We start from the raw sequence: 18,001 nt of genomic DNA on the forward strand, positions 1-18,001 counted from the left end.
CGGGGCGGGACCGGAAGTTCCGGGTCGGAGGGAACGGGAAGTCGGGACGTGGCCGCCGCAGCGGAGCCGGAGGATGGCGGCGGCTCTGAGCGCGGAGCGGTTGGAGGTGTCGGTGGACGGGTTGACGCTGAGTCCCAACGCCGAGGCGCCGCCCTGCGAAGCGCGGCCCGGCCACGGGGATTCGGCCGCGGGGCGGAACCGAGCGGGCCCCGGCTGCCCGAGTCAGGCGGAGGCCGGCGGGGAGGAGGCGGCGGCGCTGAGCCCGGAGCGGCGCTGGGGCTTCGCGCTGGAGGAGCTGTACGGCCTGGCACTGCGCTTCTTCAAGGGTAACTCCCCGGGGGCCCTCGAGGGGCGGGGGGGGCCGCGCGGCGCTCGGCCTGAAAACGGGGCGAAAAATGAAAAATCAGCCTCGATTTTGGCGTGCGAGGGAATAAACCGTGGAAACGTCGGGAACGACGAGAGTCGAACGTTGCTTCGACTCTCGTCGGGGCTGCGCCTTGTGCCGGCGTGGCTGTGGGAAAGGAGCCCCGGCGCTGCTGCGTGGGCAGAGCTGTGTGTCTGCGCGGGGCTCCCCCGCCAGGTGCGCGCCGCAGGAAGCGGGAGGTGCGCCGCAGCGCTCCGCTCCTTCGGGAGGAGATCGGCTGTGCGAGGAGGAGATGCGTTTGTTGCAGCGTTCCGTTGTGCCGCGGCGTCTGAACCTGCAGCCGCTTCACGTTAGGGACGCGAGGCCGTGCTGAGTGGTGGGCTGGCGGTTCTTTGCTGTTCCGTGGTGCCGGGAGAGCTGCCTCTTCGGAGCTGAGTGCACCACAGGTGGGAAGCACGCCCCAGGGACGGTCACTGCTGCTTTCTTCACTGTGCTTGGTTTGCTTGGTAGGAGCGTGTGAAGGTGTAAGCAGTGTTCTTGTGCCCTAGGCCATCTAATGATGCACGTTTGCGAAACATTTTTTTTTCTTTCCTATAACTTAATTTCTGGCATAGTTCCTATGCTTGCTTCTTTGTTCTTTAAGTTGTACTTATCTGTGAACAATAAGGGTCTGGGTCTTCTGTGCCAGAAGCTGCTGCAGCCACGTGTTGGGCTGGAGGCACTGCAGCTCCCGACTTGCCGCTCTCTGTAAAACAAGAAGCTTGAGGGAGTTTGTTTCCTAACGAGGATTTGTTTGTAAATCACGATGCGGAAGGAAACATCTCTGCAGCAGGAAATTCCTTGTCTCAGCCAAGTGTCGTCTCACTCTGGTTTAATGTTCTACTGAAACGAGTATTGGTGGTGTAAAAATGAATCAACGCAGTCATAGCGTGTAGTGCACTGCCATTCCTTCTCATCCTGTAACGATAATTGCACTTTACATTCATCTCCTTTTGGAGGGTGAGAAGTCAGCGAGGTGTTACTTGTATCTAGGTTACAGATATTGCGGTGTATCTTTCTTGTCTTAAGTGTCTCTTTTTTGTTGCCTTCTTCGGTTGCAGTTTGCTGCTGCTCTTTAGCTGTCCATAATTTGTTGCAAGGCACAATTTTGATCATAAGAGGAAAAAATTCCGCATTGGTGAAGATATCAGACTTTCCAATGAAAGCTCTGATCCTTATGGCTGCTATAAGTCATGGGAGGGGATTGCACATATCTTCATGTGTAGTTTCTTGATGAAAGCAATTAAGACGAGGATTGTTACCTATAGATATGACAGTGAGGTACAGGAGCTTGCAGCACTCAGATTACTGATTCATCTAGCTTGTTCTGCATCTGCATGGCTCTGAAAATAAGTGCTCTTGTTTCCAAATTGTTCTGATGTATCCATTGTGAAAACAGCGGGGGAAGTGGGCAGCCATGTGGATGCTGAAAGACACACAGATTCCTACTTTACTTAAAGGAGTGCCTCCTTGGGGATCTGAAGGTTGGTGCTTGTCAACAGAAACTGATGCTGAGGTCTCGTTTCTGATCGTTATTCATAAGACTGTCCTGGTCCAGAGGTGGGATGATGTTTGACAGACTCGATCTTCTTAATGCTGGTATGGATGATATTAACTGCCTGTGCCACTTCCATGAGGCAAGCAGAAAACATAAGCTATTGGCTAAGAGTGGCACTTGAGGGGATTTTTGGTATTTGCATAAAGTGCTGCTGTTGGTACGGAGAGAGCTGGGGCAGGGAGGCTAGAGAAGTCACTGGGTGTTGCAGGGTAAGCGGTGATCACCAGTTAAGCAGCTGCTGTTCTGTATCAGTGTGTAAACTGAGCTCTCTGCTCATAATGCGTCCATGATGCGTGCTCTTCCTGGAAAGTTGATTTGGAACAAAATAGTTCAGACATATTACGGCGACTGCTGATGTTTGTCTGAGGTGGTGTCTTGCAGAACTGCTCAGAGACAGGACGAGGTGGGAGTGCTTGTAAGCACAATGTGAAAAACACAACGGAAGCTGAGCTGCAATATTAAAGAGCCTTCAAAGCTGCTTTATTCCAGCTCTGAGAAAGACAGAGGCAGCTGATAGAAGCGCCTTTGACAGCTGATTTTGCCTGTGGAACTGGTACAAGCTCTGTCAGTGGAGAGGGCTCAGTGGAGGTGTAGGCTGTGTCCTGCAGTCGGAGGGGGCAGCCTGCTTAGCTCTGCCAGCAAATCTCTAACAGTATCAGCCGTACAGTTTTCCTTTTCATGTGTTTGAAATACCATCGTACCCCCTGGAGTGTTCATGTGCTGCCTGCAGTGGTTTGTGGTGCCTTATGTCTGGGTGGATAGTGTACAAACTGTATCATTCCGTTATCTGAAAGCTCTCCTGCTATCGTAAGTATTCTAATGCTGTTTGTGTGCTCCAAGTTATTTCCTCTTATCCTAACAAGAATGCGACTTCAGCCTCAGCAGTGTATCATCCACAGTGAATTGTTTGACCTTGTTTTTTGCGTTCTAATTTAATGGCACGATTGTAGTTCATTGGTTACAAGCATCGATGCTCGCTTAAAAGGAGATGGAAAAACCCTATAATGTATCTGCATTTGTTACTAAGTTAAGCTTTGATCAGATCTGCCAGGAAGGGGCTGGTTGATTACCCTTCTATTGATGCAGAACATCTTGGGGAGAAAAGAATGGAGTGTAAGAGAACACTCACTGGGCTCTGCAGGCAGGGATTCACCTCTTGTGTTTCTCAGTCTTGGTCTCACTCATCAAAGCCCTGCGGATGAGCAGCGTGAATGTCTGTGATACCTGCCTTTAAAACATGTGAGGCAACAACTCACACTCGAAACTGCTTTCTGGCTTCTTGTAGACAGCTGGGACTGAATGCCATCCCATGGGAACTGGACGTTTAGAGAGAGTGCAGTAGGTGAGCTGGAGCAGAAGTTGCAGTGAGTTGTGCAGCGTGTCTCACTCGAGATAGACTTTTTCCCTGTTACAGAGATGTAACAGCACATTGAATGATGCAGTTCCTTAAGCATATTTGTTAAGCTCCCTGGAGCCTGAATTTGTGGCGATGCCAGTAGTGCAGTGCCACACAGTGACATCCATTCCCATTATCTGCTTTTCATTGCTGTTGCACTGGCTTCATCTTCTTGTGTCTGTATGCTGAGTCCCTGCTGAGGAATCTCTGTTTGATGGGCATCTGGACGAAGAGTCACCACCAGGAGGGCTCTGGCCTGAATGGCACGTGTGCAGGGAACTTCCTGTCAGGCCTGACAGTACAGGAGCAGTGCTGTGTCTTCGTGGCACACATCCCCGAGGCCTGAGCTTGCAGTAGGTGGGAGCTGATCCTTCTTGCAGTGTTTTGGGTCAACTGCTTCATGTCACAAGTGAAGTCTATATGGGCCATTACTGCAGCATGCCTAAAGCCTTGTTCATACAAGCATACCTTAATTACTGCTTAGGCCTGTCTGATCTCTTCGTGGCTGCCGCCAGTGTGACGTTCAGGTGATGAGCATTGCCTTTTCTATGGGTGATGGTTTGAGATACTGTCTGTAAGGACTCCGGATCGCCTGTAAGAAACCTGTGCCCTTCTCTGGCCTTGCAGCAGGAAGAATACTGGTGGCATACAGAAGGTTGAACAGTTGCTGTACTCTTCCTTTGCACGTCATCTGGATTTCTCAGTGCGTTCCTTGAAGCTGTCTGATATTCTTCAGCTTCCTGTCAGCTGTATACGGTATGAGGGTGATACCTGCTTGATTGGTGCTTCCACAGATGCTTCAATGGATTCGGCACTTCTGCTTATCTGGGCTGACTTAAGACTCTCTTTTGACGTATGTTGCTCTGCAGATGGTTCCAGCTCCTCTGGTTCATTTTAACTCTCAACACATCCGAGTCTTTGAGGTAATTGCACAGCCTGGTTCCTGCTGAAGAATTCAACTAAAAAACAACTAGGATGTGACTTCATTCCCCTGGCTGACCCCAAATGCTTTGCTTAGAGCTCACGTTGGATCTTCATTATCTCCAAGTCACTGAATATCTGTCTTTTATTTTTGTCCCCTCCCGTTTTGCTTGCTTTTCTTCTTCCCTTGGGTCACCCTTCTCTGTATGTGCAGTTTCCCTTGGTAGTTAAACCTTGAGGTCTGACTTCTGTGAAAATGCAGACGTGCTGCCCTTAGCTGCAGAGTGAAATGGTCTGTTTCTTTAACCCTGCTCAAAAGTGAGCGCAAACCCTTACAGGAGGTGGCTGAGGCAGCAGCCCTGCAGAGCACATAACAGTGCTTCCTAGCAGACAGACATCTGTGTGCACACAGGCTGCACACAGTCAGTGATGCTGCGGTGGCCGCTCAAGCACGCTTTGCACAGAAGCCCAGCAAAACTTCAGTTGAGCTCCTTTACAAAGTGGCTTGCTTTTAAGTGTGCCGCCCCAGGGTATGAAGTGTGCTTGCAGAGTGCTCGCTATTTATTGAGGTTAAAGGAAATGCTTGCTAGCTAATAAGTTCCGAGTTAATTGTGAAGTGTGAAGAAGAGAGGGAAAAGCTGAAGGACTCTTGGGGTGGCTGAAGAGCAAGATCTGAGACCCAGGGAGAGAGTTCTTGCCTGTGCTGGCTTTGTTGCCAAAAGTGCCGTATCCTCAGGTGGAGTTGCAGGACGTGGTGGTTTGCATCTCTGAAGGATGGCAGGCAGCTGGGGTGGGAAGGACTTGTCAAGGCTTCTGGGCTTTTGAAGCTGAAGTAGCTATTTGCTGTAAGGTTATGTGATGCTGGGCAAAGTGCAAGTACTTGAGGTTCTGAGAGAGTGAAATGGACTTCTAGAGTGGATAATAAGAGATTCAATGTTTACTTTCCTAATATGATCCTAGCTTAAATGCTAATGGCGTGCATGCAGTCGTTCCTTGTTAGTTTTTGACTGAGAAAGTCCAGTGACGTACCGGACTTACTGTATCAAAAACACCACTCCTCACTGTGCCCTGCAAACGCTTTCCCTGTGGGGTTGTCTCCAGTTCTCAGCGCTCAGAAATTCTCAGCAGGCCACATGGGAGATTTTTCCCCCCCCCCCCCTCCCCCTTCTGTTCTGATTTCCCAGTAATAACTCTGTTTACAATCACAAGCTGAGCAATTCTGCAATCTGTGTGAGCTCTAAAGTCTGAGTATGAATTGGAGTGTTCTCTCTGGGGCTCTGAACGCCTTGCTCCAAGAGTGACCTTCATGATAAAGGAGAGCTGGGGGCCGCTGGCAGCTCCGCTCTGATTCACAGCTGAACGGAAAGCAGTCGGTACAGCCATGTGAAGTGTCTGTTGTGTACCTCTGATAGCAGCTTCCTCAGTTCAGCCCTTCCAGAAAGAGGTGATGCTTATTTGTTTGTTCTTCCATTCGAGGAAATGGTCTTTTTTGTTGTTTTTTTTTTAACAAGCAGCATGATTGCATATAGCGATGCCTGTTTCTTAGATCTGTTTTGACAGTTTGATAAATGGGTTGAGGTAAGTCCTAACTGAGGAATTCAAATACTTTAAATCAGTGCGCATATTTCTCAATAGGGAACGTGTGATGGCATCTAACCAGGCTTGCTTTAGAAGGTGGTAATGTGGAACTCTGGGATTCTGATAGAGTTCTTAAGGCCGGAGCTCTCTGTAGGCCCTGATGCTGATTGAGTCACCTCTTAGGTTTCTCATTGCGAGGAGTTATCCCAGCAGCCATGGCCATGTGCAGCCATCCAATTGCCTCTGGGAAAGTTTTCCCTTAATTCTGTTTTCCTCTCTGCAGCTCAGCTGAAGTTAGGTGTGTCTCTTCTGGGCAAACTGTTCTATTTGAATAGAGCTGACTTAGCTTGTGACTTAACCTTCGGTGTCTTCTCTTCTATTTCAGAGAGGAGATTATGATTATACAAAATACTCTTTGCTGTCCTATGCTTAACCAGTTAGTCATAACAGTGAAACGTTCTTTTCCTCTGCAGAAAAAGATGGCAAAGCCTTTCATCCAACATATGAAGAAAAACTCAGACTTGTGGCACTGCACAAGCAGGTTCTGCTGGGACCTTACAACCCTGATACTTGCCCTGAAGTTGGGTTCTTTGATGTGCTGGGGAATGATAGAAGGTAAAGGCCTTTGTTGATCTTAACTTTGTTTTTCCTGTCTGAAGTAAATGCCATCCAATTTCAACAGTAAGAAAAGTACATGGATTGCCTCAGTATGGGTGTGTGTGGTAGCAGAAAGCGAAAGCAGCCTCTTCAAAAACATCACTGAAATCTGAGTCACAATTCAGGCAATTATTGGGTGTTTTTTAAACTACATTAGGAGAAGCTGCTCTGCCAACAGCCCAGTTTTTTATGGCAGTTTAAAGACTTGGTTAACATGCAGGCCTAAGCATCTTTCTCCTAACTTTACACCAGAGTTGCAACAGACCAAGTCCCTTGCCAGTGCTAACAGCACTTGCCAAAGCTTTCCTGTTAGTAGATTAAGGAGAACCTCTGAAATCATCTGTCTGTTGCATTCAGACCCTGTGTAGATTTTGATGAGATCAGGATGATCTCTGTTGCTTGTGGTTCTCTTGTTGACTGTTGCTATTTCTAGTTATGTAGGTCAGTACTGTGTTGCTCTTTGCTTCTCAAAGCTGTACCCAAAGCACTGTTTCTGCTCAAATGGATTTTTTTAGGAAGAACCAAGCTGTTGCATTTGATTTGTTTAGGTTAGTTACTGTGTGTGTTCATCTGGGAAAATGTATGTATTTTTTTTCCACAAACTAGAGTGGAAGAGTGATTAAACAAGTCATAATTCAAGTTAATATGCCAAGTGGTTTGTGTCTGGTAAGTCTTTGGACACAGTTTAGAGTTCTAAGTAGGGCTTATGGTATGTATAAAATTTCATATAAGCACTTGGTGCTCTTGTGTGAAATGGTTATTTGGTAGAAGAGAACTCTGCAATCTATGGGCTTAAGTTTTATCTTTGAATGGGTTGGGTTTTCTCCGAAGTGCTGCATGCTGATGTTTGGTTGCTGGTCTCCCAGCTGATATTCATTTTCTGGGTTTTCTTAGTGCCCTCCTGGCTTGCAAAGATTTGAGTCGTCTTCTCTCTCTCTTAGGAAGGAATGGGCTGCCCTTGGAAACATGTCGAAGCAAGAAGCTATGACAGAATTTGTTAAGCTCCTAAATAGGTGCTGCCACTTGTTCTCAACGTATGTTACTTCTCACAAGATAGAAAAAGAAGAACAAGAAAAGAAAAGGTAATGTTTGATTTCTTGGTGTTGGGGAGTGTCTTGAATGTATAATTGTTGATCTGTGGACAGCGTCACGGATAGCTTAGGTTGACAAAGTTACTTCAGGGGAGAGAGGCTTGAAGTTCAGGTAGCTATGGTACCACCTGCTCTCTTTAAGGCTTTTTTCTTTGCTAGTAATGGATGGTCATTTCTGAGGTGCATATACCTATAATGCAGGGGCTTTTAAAAATGTGGCTCATACTTTCATCTTTGTAAGAGATATGCAATTCACAAAATATCTGCCCTCGTAGTTTAGTTTACTAAAGCTGTATAAAACAAAATTGTCAAATGCTTGAAACTCCTCTTTTAGTAAGGGTTGGTGACTTGATGAAGGCTATCCTGTACCCTTTATACATACTGTGGTTATTAAACAATAGTGGCTGTGATTATTGAACTTACATTGAAGCTTGGAAGACGTGTTTAAGGTTTTCAGATACTTTTTTCCACCATTCTCTGCTACAAGTGTTGTAGGTTAGAATGAGTGCTGAATTAAAATACAGAGTTTACATTTGTTGTACTGCAAAGCACAGTAACACCGAGCAGTAGGTTTTCTCCTGGTGTGCAAGAAGACATTTCTCTGAGTTGAAGTGGGAGGAGATGGTGCCAAATGAAAAGATTCCTTAGGTAGGCAAAAGGCAGGTTACAGCTTGTTGAAAATAACTTATCCTAGGGTTGTAGAAATGCCGCAATAGCTTATTGAGTGGATGTTGCAGAAGAGAGGAGGAGGAACGAAGGCGCCGTGAAGAAGAGGAGCTTGAGCGGTTACAGAAAGAAGAAGAAAAACGCAGGCAAGAGGAAGAAGAGAGGCTGAGAAGAGAGGAAGAGGAGAGGAGGAGAATAGAGGAGGAGCGGCTTCGGATGGAACAGCAAAAGTGAGTAGCTGAAAGGACTGACATTGGGAAAAAGTAACTGTCTTGCACTTGAGACAATTGTATCACGCCGTTTAAATAGTTCTGCTAGAATTGAGTATCTGAAATTGAGAGCACTCTAGTCTGACAGTAACACTTGCAGTCCTTAGTTAAGAGAGACACAGTTTGTGGAGAAGGAGTAGTATCCCAACATGGTGTTGTATGCAGACTTCTCAGTCAAAATTGCTAGAGGAATCTTTTTCAAAGAGAATCTGTTTAGGGATTGTGAGTCCAAGCACTGCACCTCATCAGAACTTGTGGCTCTGCTTCTTAAGTGGGTTGTGCTGCACTCAACTGAACTGTTTAGACTGTCGATGGAAAGTTTCTATCTTTTCGTAGAGCACAGTGCCTTAAAAAAAGGGTAACTGCAGTTCATTGTGTGTGTTGGTTTTTTATTTTTTCAAATGCATGGTTGAGGTTTTCTGACTTGGAAGCCTAATGCTACCTCCTTGAAGGCGTTCTTTCTCTAGAAGTTGTGAAGTGTTTGCAGATCTCAGTTGTGTGCTGGCAATCACTGGTTATTAGCACTTTTCTCTAAGGAGTTCAGAATTCATGTTCATAGAATCATAGAATTGCACAGGTTGGAAAAGACCTTCAAGATCATTGAGTCCAACCACAACCTAACCATACTACCCTAACTCTAACAACGCTCTGCTAAATCGTGTCCCTGAGCACCACATCCAAATGGTTTTTAAACACATCCAGGGATGGTGACTCAACCACCTCCCTGTGGGAGCCTGTGCCAGTGCTTAACAAGCCTTTCGGTAAAGAAGTTTTTCTTGATACCCAAACTAAACCTTTCATGGTGCAACTTGAGGCCATTTCCCCTCATCCTGTCAACAATGAGAAGAGACCAGACCTGCTCTGGCTGTAAGCACCTTTCAAATATTGAAAGAGAGCAATAAGGTCTCCCCTCAGTCTCCTTTTCCCCCCCAAAATGGGCTTGACCTGTTTGTACACCCATTGAGTGGCTTACATAGAACTAGAGCTGTACATTGTATTTCACTGTTCCTATATCCAGATGCTGAAAACATGGATCCAGCATGGCACACATTATATAGGGATAATATCCTACATCTCTCAGCCACAATTTTCTTTAATAATAATGCCTTTTTGTTTGGTATCTCTGAAGTAGATCTGTGTAGTGGTTTTGGCAAGGAAGCAAATAATTCACAAGCTTTAGCTGGACTGTTTAACGTGGTGAGAGCATGAAATACATGGACGTAAATGAGCAGAGGCTGCAGTGAGTGCTAAGGAGGAGTGGTGAAGAAGCCAAAGAAAAATGTTTTATGTAAATAGTAATTGTGTATCCAGGGTTGTAGGAGGTTGCAGAGATGAAGAGTTTGGACAGAAAAGGAATGTGGTGAGGTATGTGAATGCTGAGCAGCGTATCCAGGGTGGTGGCAGTTTGCTGGAAGGTGGTGAATCTTGCCCGTTAGAATAAAAAGCAGTTTAATGTTGAAGCTTGTTAGAGGAGGGGAAGGAAGAAGGGTGAGAAAGAAAGAGTTGCTCCTCCATTTGCATGATTCTTGAATCCTCTGAAATATCAGCAGCTCATCGCTACTGAATGTAACACAGCAGCTTAAAAAAGAATGAACCCTGGATCAGGGTAGGTGTTTTTACTGTCTGGTTTCTGTTGGTGTTTTTGGAGAAGGAAGGAGAATGGAGCCTGTGCTTGATGAACCAGCACAATCCTCCTGAAGCTTCTGCGTTTCTGTTTGTTGGAGATGCGGTTGCCCAGTTTTGCAGTTTATGTTTATGAATAAGGCCACGATCAGTCGTGCTTTTCCTATGGCTGCATACTATCCTGGGAAATTAAGGCAGTAACGCAGTGGGTTTAGGCATAACAAAAAGCTTTGGCATGCAGTGCCACAGCAGGCCTCTTCCTATTACTAGCTGCAGAAGGGCTGCTGGGATGGTTTCTGCGTGTTTTCTGGAGGACCCAAACATGGAATTTTTCCCCTTGTCTGTTTGAGAAATACAGTAATGTATTTATAATGCTGCCTCTTTGCTGTACTATAGATTGAGAGCTGTCTGGAGCTCTTGATTTATTTTTCTTAACACCTGATGTTTCCAAAATATGAGGTAGACAACTCACATTTGCATATACCTTTAGGCTCTGTTCTGTTACGTAGACCTGTCTGGGTTTTTTTTTTGTATTTGGTGTGTTTTTGTTTTTTGTTATTTTTGTGGAAATCAAACTAAATGTCACTTAAGTCCCCAGCAACCCCAGCTGCTTCTAATCTTCATGCTCTCCTCCCACTAATGTAGGCAACAGATCATGGCAGCACTCAACTCCCAGACTGCCATGCAGTTCCAGCAGTATGCTGCTCAGCAGTATCCCGGCAACTATGAACAGCAGCAGATCCTCATTCGACAGCTCCAAGAGCAGCACTATCAACAGTACATGCAGCAGTTGTATCAAGTCCAGCTTGCACAGCAACAGGTAAGACAGACCAACTGAGAAACTCGGGTTTCTTCTTATAAGCTGTTTAGAAGGTGCTAACTTAGCTTTTCAAGGAGATAGAAGTAGGTAATTGCTATAGAAGGAGGGAAAAAGTGTTCTAGTAATTAAAGCTGCTGCTTTTTCAAACACCAAAGTTCTTTTATTTAATCTTTCCAAGTAGCTTTCTGAAGCAGCCATTAGTTAAGAAAATTCTAAACAACTTTTACTAATCACTTGGATACAATTCCTGAAAACAGAATGTTAAGTGCTGTGCTGCAGTTTCTATTGCATGCCCAGTTTTATGGGTGTATGTACCAGTGCAGCTGAGCATGACCAAACTGATGGGTTCAAATGATTCTTCACGTACATATCACACGTGAGGATCTGAAGAGCAGCAGGCTTTAGCTGGCCACCTGTTTTCAGATAAACATGTATGCTGCAGTTGCATTGCTACTGGGTTTGAGGTCGCTGCTCTGTCACCTTCTGGCAGTACTGACTTCTCTTCCCCTCTTGCAACTCATCTGACATCAGTATCTACCATGTTGTTTGCCTGTCTGCAATAGACTGCTTGTGGTCTGGGTGGAAAGATGCTTTCTTATTTCTGGTAGCAAAGGGTGGGAGTAGTACCAGGGATTTTGTGTGCGGGCTTGAAAGGATACTCCTATTTTCAGGGCAATCTTGCATCTCTGAATGTGCTGTATTCTCTGAAGTTATTTTTAAGTTCAGAGCTGTCCATCTGTAAGCATCCTAAACAGATGTAAGCCAGACTTTAGACTCCGGCATGTCTGAACCTCTGTGGGCAGGACCCAAATCTTATGTGGCCGATGTCTGCCTGCCTAAGGTCTGTTGTTTTAGAGCTAAAGACTTAAAATTTACTAACTAATTTCCTGTGGATTTATTGGTGTTTTGAAGAGGCTGATGCCCTCAGCAAAGAGCTGTCCAAAGAAGGAGCAGAATTGAAATGGTTCAGGGAAATCAGAGGCTTCCTGCCCTGCTACAGTTGCTCTTGAAGCTTAATGCCACCTTGGTACCAATGCTTTGGTGTCATAGTAGCAAGTGAAAGCTGCAATCTCATCAGTCTTGTCTTCAGTGCCTTCTGTAATTGATACCACTCCCTGGAGACTGAGGTGTCTGAGGCACTGCTGCCAATTTTCTTCTGTGCTTTCAGCACTCCTCCTCTCAATCATAGCTGTCTGATTTCTGCGTGTGGAAGACTAATGCCCTCTGAGACCCTGGGCAAAAACAACATCCTTTCCTTTATAGCAGCTTATGAAATAATACACCTGCCAGGCAATGAGGTTTCTTTCAGATCAATACTTAGACAACTCTTCTACAGGAAAGGATGAAAAAGAGGTGGTAACAGAGCTAATATTATCTAGTTCTACTTAGATGTTCCTGAGGATTCAGGTAGCTTACATAAGAACACTTGTGAGGAGTGTTTTCCTTTTGCTTTCTATAACTCGGTCAACTTGGAATCTGTTAATGCAATTTAAAAACACTGCCATGTCATGGCTGTTTCTAGATGAGCTTCTGATTGGATTAACTTTGGAAAGGCTACAGAAGTTTTGTAGAAAAGTTCCTTGCTGCTTCACATTGAAATGGAACTTCAGCAGTAGAAGGTGGATCTGGATAGCATCTCTGTAATTGTACAAGTCTGGAATCTAACTAATATTTGCCTGTATTGTCTTCTCAGCCCTTCAAAATACCTATATTTCATTCATTCATCAAAATCATATGCTTATTAAGTTATTCTTAAAGGATGATTTTGTCAATTCTACCTTCTCCATGTCCCAACAGTAAAGTGCATGTAATCTGACTGATAACTGGTGGGAAAGGAATGGGCACGGAGGGTGGGGAGGGGCAGAATAAGCCTTGAAACTAAAGGGATAACACATCCTGCCTGAATCCAGAAGGATGGCTGTTACCTTGCATAATCTCATTGTAGGCATGTTTAATTCTTTGCGCAGGGACAGCATGATAAATTCTAACTAAAGAGTTTCAGTACATGTGAGTCATGTTCTAAAAGCTGCGCCTCTGAGCTTCGATAACTCTTCTCTCAGATCACTCACAGTCCTTGTGGCTCTTATTTCTCACAAATTAACTCCCTTTCTTGTGCATTTGCTGGAGAACTCTTTTGCCACGTTAATTCACAAATTGACAAGGGTTTAATAAGCTTTACACAGTTAACTTCTATACAGAGATGTTAAGTTAGCTCAGGCTGGAACTCCTTTTTTTTCCCTTTTTTTTTAAAGAAAGGCTTTCTTTTTATAAAGATATGTTACAGAGGTTACTGAAATACAGTACTTTTGTAGTTAGGCCTAAGTTTATTGCACATGCCCTAATTAATTTGAAAGATGAATCTTCTTGTTCAGGTTGTATCCACCAGCCTGGAAAGACTTCCCATGATGCAAAGTATGTGTAATTCTCACTGGTTAATGGGTACAGCTTCGGGTCCTTCGTGCTGAGCCTCCCCGTGGGGAGGAGGGAACTGCCTTTTACACCTTCTACTGGAAAAGGGAGGCAACTCAGGGTCTGTTTTTGTTGTTGTTGTTTTACTTGATTTAATTTCTTTCATCTTAGGCAGCCTTGCAGAAACAGCAGGAGGCAGTTGTGGCAGCAGCAGGGACACCGCTGACTACTGCATCCAAGGTGAATGTACCTGCCCAAGGGGACATGCCGTCTATTAATGGGCAAGCCAGTGCACACACAGACAACCCTGAAAAGGAGCTGGATCCAGAGGCTTTGGAAGACGCATTGGAGAATGGACCAAAAGGTAGGATTAGATAAAGATGAACTACAGAAGCCTTCACGAGGATCTAGGTGTCTTAAAAACCACAACTGATCATACCTGACTTCCACAGTCTATGGAAGAGCTAGGTGTGATTTCTGGGTTCTTTTTTTTCTAAAGGAGAACATAATGTGTTGGCAAAACAGTTTTTTGAGAGGAGGGAGAGAGGAAGCAGTGAAAGCACTTCAAGCAGTGTGGATGGGATACAGAAGCTCTTTTCACTCTTGACTTAGACAGCTTTGTTGCAGCAGTGTTGGAAGGGAATGTAACAGTTCTTGCAGAAAGCTGTTCTGTGCAGAAATATGTTCAAACGTTGCCCAAAACTGAGTGTCGATTTAGTCTTGGGGAAGGCCAAATCTTATTCTGTGTCTATTGCCCTTCTTGTGGCATAGCCCTGTCCTGTGTGCAGTCCAGACTGCTGTCCCCTTGCTTCTCCCACCTTCCTCTGACTGCTTTGAGGAAGCTGCAGAAGTGGAGCAGGAACTGTAGCCTTCCAGCAGCTCTCCCATCACCCACAAGTGTTTCTGGATGTTGTTCTCTTGCATTCATCCGCAATCAGCAGTCCTCAAAAGACCTGATTGGATCCCAGTAAGAAACCTTCTCAACTACAGTCCCTGTCTGAATGGAAGCAACTATGATGCTTATTGTCTTCAAGCACACCTCAAACACACTTTAGTGTTCAATGTAAATAACTGAAACAAAAGCTTAACTGGGTTATTCCCCCCCTCTAGATTCTGTTCCAGTGATAGCTGCTCCATCGATGTGGACACGACCCCAGATAAAAGACTTCAAAGAGAAAATCCGGCAGGATGCAGACTCTGTGATCACAGTGGGCCGAGGGGAAGTGGTTACAGTTAGAGTACCAACTCATGAAGAGGGGTCTTACCTCTTTTGGGAGTTTGCTACAGACAGTTATGACATTGGTTTTGGGGTGTATTTTGAATGGACAGACTCCCCTAATACTGCAGTGAGTGTGCATGTCAGCGAATCCAGTGATGATGAGGATGAAGAGGAAGGTAAGCATGCTTATTCTTTTGAAATTCTAGTCTTGCAGAAATTGCTGTGCAGGAAAACCACGCTGTCTTGTCATCTCCTAGTTCTCACAACTGCAGTGCATGGCTTCCATCTAATTGGCATCTCATCTTCAACTTCAAATAGAAACTAAATTTCTGACCATAACTTCAGATGTCTCATTTGAACATTCATTGATTATAGCAGTTGAGGATGGGAAGTCCTCTTTCCAATATATTGCTTGCAACTTAGAGTGCCTTCTTGTCCAGTTTAGCTGGCTCGAAACCCACGCTATAATAGAGCATAGCAAATCTGCATATTGAAAGCCCTAAGGAAAGTCTTCCTGTGCTGTTCATGAACTGTCTAGTGAAGAAACTTCCTTGAGACTTCAACAAAACAACTTAAAAGAACAATTCTTTATGGTGGCCAAGAACCAGGTTATAGCCTATGCCTACAGGAGAGCATACCATCAGAAAAAGCAGTGTTCTGAAACAGTCATGCAGCTTGCTTAGATGGAACTGCTCTGATGTAGGAAGAGGTGACCTTCTGCATATTTCTGCTAGGTGATCAGTTAGTAGCACGTATGTTGAAAGATCAGTGGCAGTCTGTGTGGGTAATGCCTTGATCAGAAATAGTTTAGCATCTTTGCAAACAGGTACAGCTATGTTGGATATGGAATGTTTTAATACCAAAGTGTAAAACTTGCGTTTAAAGCAAGCAATGTCTAGACTGAACCAAAGGCAAACTTGCCTTTCCTTCTGTGCAGTTTTGCACTGGTAAATGGATGATTTGCTTTCTTAAAGGGGTACTAACTGATACTTCTGCAGAGAAGGAGCGTGGCACACAAACCCGTGCTTGTTCCTCCTCCCTTTCAATGCTTTAGCTGCAGGCTTGCTATGAACTCCTTCAGCTAACAAAATAGAATGCCTTGTCTGCTGCAAACAGATATGAGGGAGAGTCAGACCTTAGTTTTAAAAGTTAGTCACCCTTGTTAACTGATGCTTTTCTTTTTTTTTTGCTTACAGAAAATGCTAGCAGTGAAGAAAAAGCCAAAAAGAATGCCAACAAGCCTCAGCTAGATGAAATAGTGCCTGTGTACAGACGAGACTGTCATGAAGAAGTGTATGCTGGCAGCCACCAGTACCCAGGGAGAGGAGTTTATCTCCTGAAATTTGACAACTCCTACTCTCTATGGCGGTCAAAAACAGTTTACTACAGAGTTTATTATACTAGATAAGTATGGCTGTGTTTGAGGCTGGGCTGTGCAGAAGATGTCGTTTTATTTGGAAATTTCTTCAAGCATAATGGATCCTTTTGAGTCTGTCTTAGCCTGTCTGTATCTGTATGGTTTGTGTGAACTTTAACAAGTAAACACTGGGATCTTCCTGCTCCATGACACTAATGCATATTGCATTGGGCTTAACACAGGATCTCCCTAGCCCTTTGGGGTATTGGAGTTAACCAATGGCAATCATTGGCTCCAGTGCTTAAGGTCACATCAGCTGTATTTGTTAAGGCCTCGTGTAAAAAAGGGGGAGGGGATCACTAGTTCACTGGCTGGGTGATCTGAGGTTTCCAAGTCTGGATGCTTTCAATAACTTGTTAACAGTTAATTTAAAGGTCCCATCAGTAACCGGTAGATTTGGATGCAGTTTGCTGTGTAGCAAGTTTCTCTTAACTGTAATCAAATGTCAGATTTTTACACCATTAAAACTTAAAATTTCAGTTGATGCAAGTTTAGAAACAAGTTGTCTCGAGTCTGTCCTCATCGAAGAAGAAACATTCAGTTCCTTAAACCAGTGTAAGCTTTAGGCAAGGACGATCAACGTCTTGAAAGTACAGCAGGTAACCTCTTCTGAAGACACAAACTGCAGGACAGTTGTAAGTATACGTAACAAGTAGAACCTTAATCTCTGCCCTGCTGTTAACCGTAGAACGTCTTTGGAGGTAGCTGGCTTTGAAATAGGGCACAAACTGTTTATAAGTTTGGGTTTTTCATGGAGTAGACTTAAAAAAAAAATCTGCACAACTCTTTGGATTGTTCTTTGTAAAACCTGAATAAGCGTGTTGTGCATCTGAAGAGCAGGAAGTCACTTGGAAGTGTAGAAATTAGTGTTGCACTAACTATGGAAATCACTGCCAGTCCATTCGAATCTGAGCTGGTGGGGCTTTGGTGCTGACTTTCTGCTTTAGTCTGTAACTGTCTGCAGAAAGCCAGGATGCACTTACAGACACTTAATGTAGCTTTCATCTCAGTCTCGTATGGTTTGAATGGCTTGGTTAGGGCTTTTCTTGTTCTTTGTAACTGAAAAATGCAGGTGGCTGTTTAAGAACACGGTAAATATCCTCTCTCCTTGGAGCCTTGTGCCCATGGGGTGACATGTTACGATGATGACTTGTGGAAGGGCTCTCTGCATCAGCAGTGCACTTTGTTACCAAAAGGAATCGGAATGGGTTACTTGAGGTCCGTCAGATTGGTTTCTGCAGTAAGATTTCCATTGGTTAGCTGCAGCATGTACAGTTCCACAGCAAATGGTGTTGAGTTTGGGGCTTTTGTTAGAATAATCGCTTTGTACATACATGATATTTTACTTTACTCATACCAACCATGGAGATACTTCTCCTAGAGTGCTTAACTTGTCATCCTGCGTTTGGTTCAGCAACACCGTACCAGCTTGTAGCTAGTTAGTGCTGCTTTATCCAAAACACTGTACAATGTTCTGCCCTTGTGTACATACAGTATATAAACCATGAATTTAGAAAGTACTTTGCTTTTAAAGAAAGAAATGTATTTAATGTAAAAACAAAAAAAAAAACACCCCCGATCTTTTAAAGAAGGCAGGCACTAATATATTTCTTCCAGTCTTGGGTTTAGATTTTTGTCCATACGAAAATGTTACAGCTTTTTTCCTCTGAAGAGTATCTGTCCTTGGAAGCGGTGTTTGTCGCTTTCCGTGGCAGCACTTCCTGTCATGTCTCGATGTGAAACTTTTACGTTTTCAAACTTTTTTAATTGCCTCTGGCTGTTGGTTAGTACAGTACAAGTGCGATTTCAAGATACCCTGAGATAGTATTTAATCCTAATTAAAATACATTTATCTGTAATACTGGTGGCTTTTCGTTAATTTGGGAACCTTGGCATTGCTGTATATGGCTGTTGAGCTGAGATAAGCTTGTCATCTTCCCTTTAACAAGTCAGTGCTGTGCTAATGCTGTGGTT

General features: G+C 44.5%; 1 protein-coding gene across 2 annotated transcripts; it reads left to right on the forward strand.

The window, feature by feature from the left end:
- The first annotated feature begins 21 nt into the window (after positions 1 to 21).
- On the forward strand, positions 22 to 17,886 carry ACBD3 (acyl-CoA binding domain containing 3). 2 transcript variants are annotated; one of them, NM_001031043.2, is made up of 8 exons: positions 22 to 326; positions 6,330 to 6,471; positions 7,455 to 7,595; positions 8,342 to 8,500; positions 10,808 to 10,982; positions 13,563 to 13,755; positions 14,502 to 14,786; positions 15,807 to 17,886. In NM_001031043.2, the coding sequence occupies exons 1-8, from the start codon at positions 74 to 76 to the stop codon at positions 16,016 to 16,018; spliced, it is 1,560 nt and encodes a 519-aa protein (NP_001026214.2). In that variant the 5' UTR covers positions 22 to 73; the 3' UTR covers positions 16,019 to 17,886. The 2 variants fall into 2 exon arrangements, with proteins under 2 accessions (NP_001026214.2, XP_046794723.1); XM_046938767.1 differs by having other exon boundaries at positions 8,345 to 8,500.
- The last annotated feature ends 115 nt before the right edge of the window (positions 17,887 to 18,001 follow it).

This window comes from Gallus gallus, chromosome 3 (genome assembly GCF_016699485.2).
Source record: "Gallus gallus isolate bGalGal1 chromosome 3, bGalGal1.mat.broiler.GRCg7b, whole genome shotgun sequence".
Lineage (NCBI taxonomy): Eukaryota > Metazoa > Chordata > Aves > Galliformes > Phasianidae > Gallus > Gallus gallus.

Coding starts and splice junctions, on each gene's coding strand:
- ACBD3 (NM_001031043.2), top strand. CDS start 74: ATGGCGGCGGCTCTGAGCGCGGAGCGGTTGGAGGTGTCGGTGGACGGG. Junction 13,756..14,501: donor ATTGGAGAATGGACCAAAAG/GTAGGATTAGAT, acceptor CCCCCCCTCTAG/ATTCTGTTCCAGTGATAGCT. Junction 14,787..15,806: donor TGATGAGGATGAAGAGGAAG/GTAAGCATGCTT, acceptor TTTTGCTTACAG/AAAATGCTAGCAGTGAAGAA.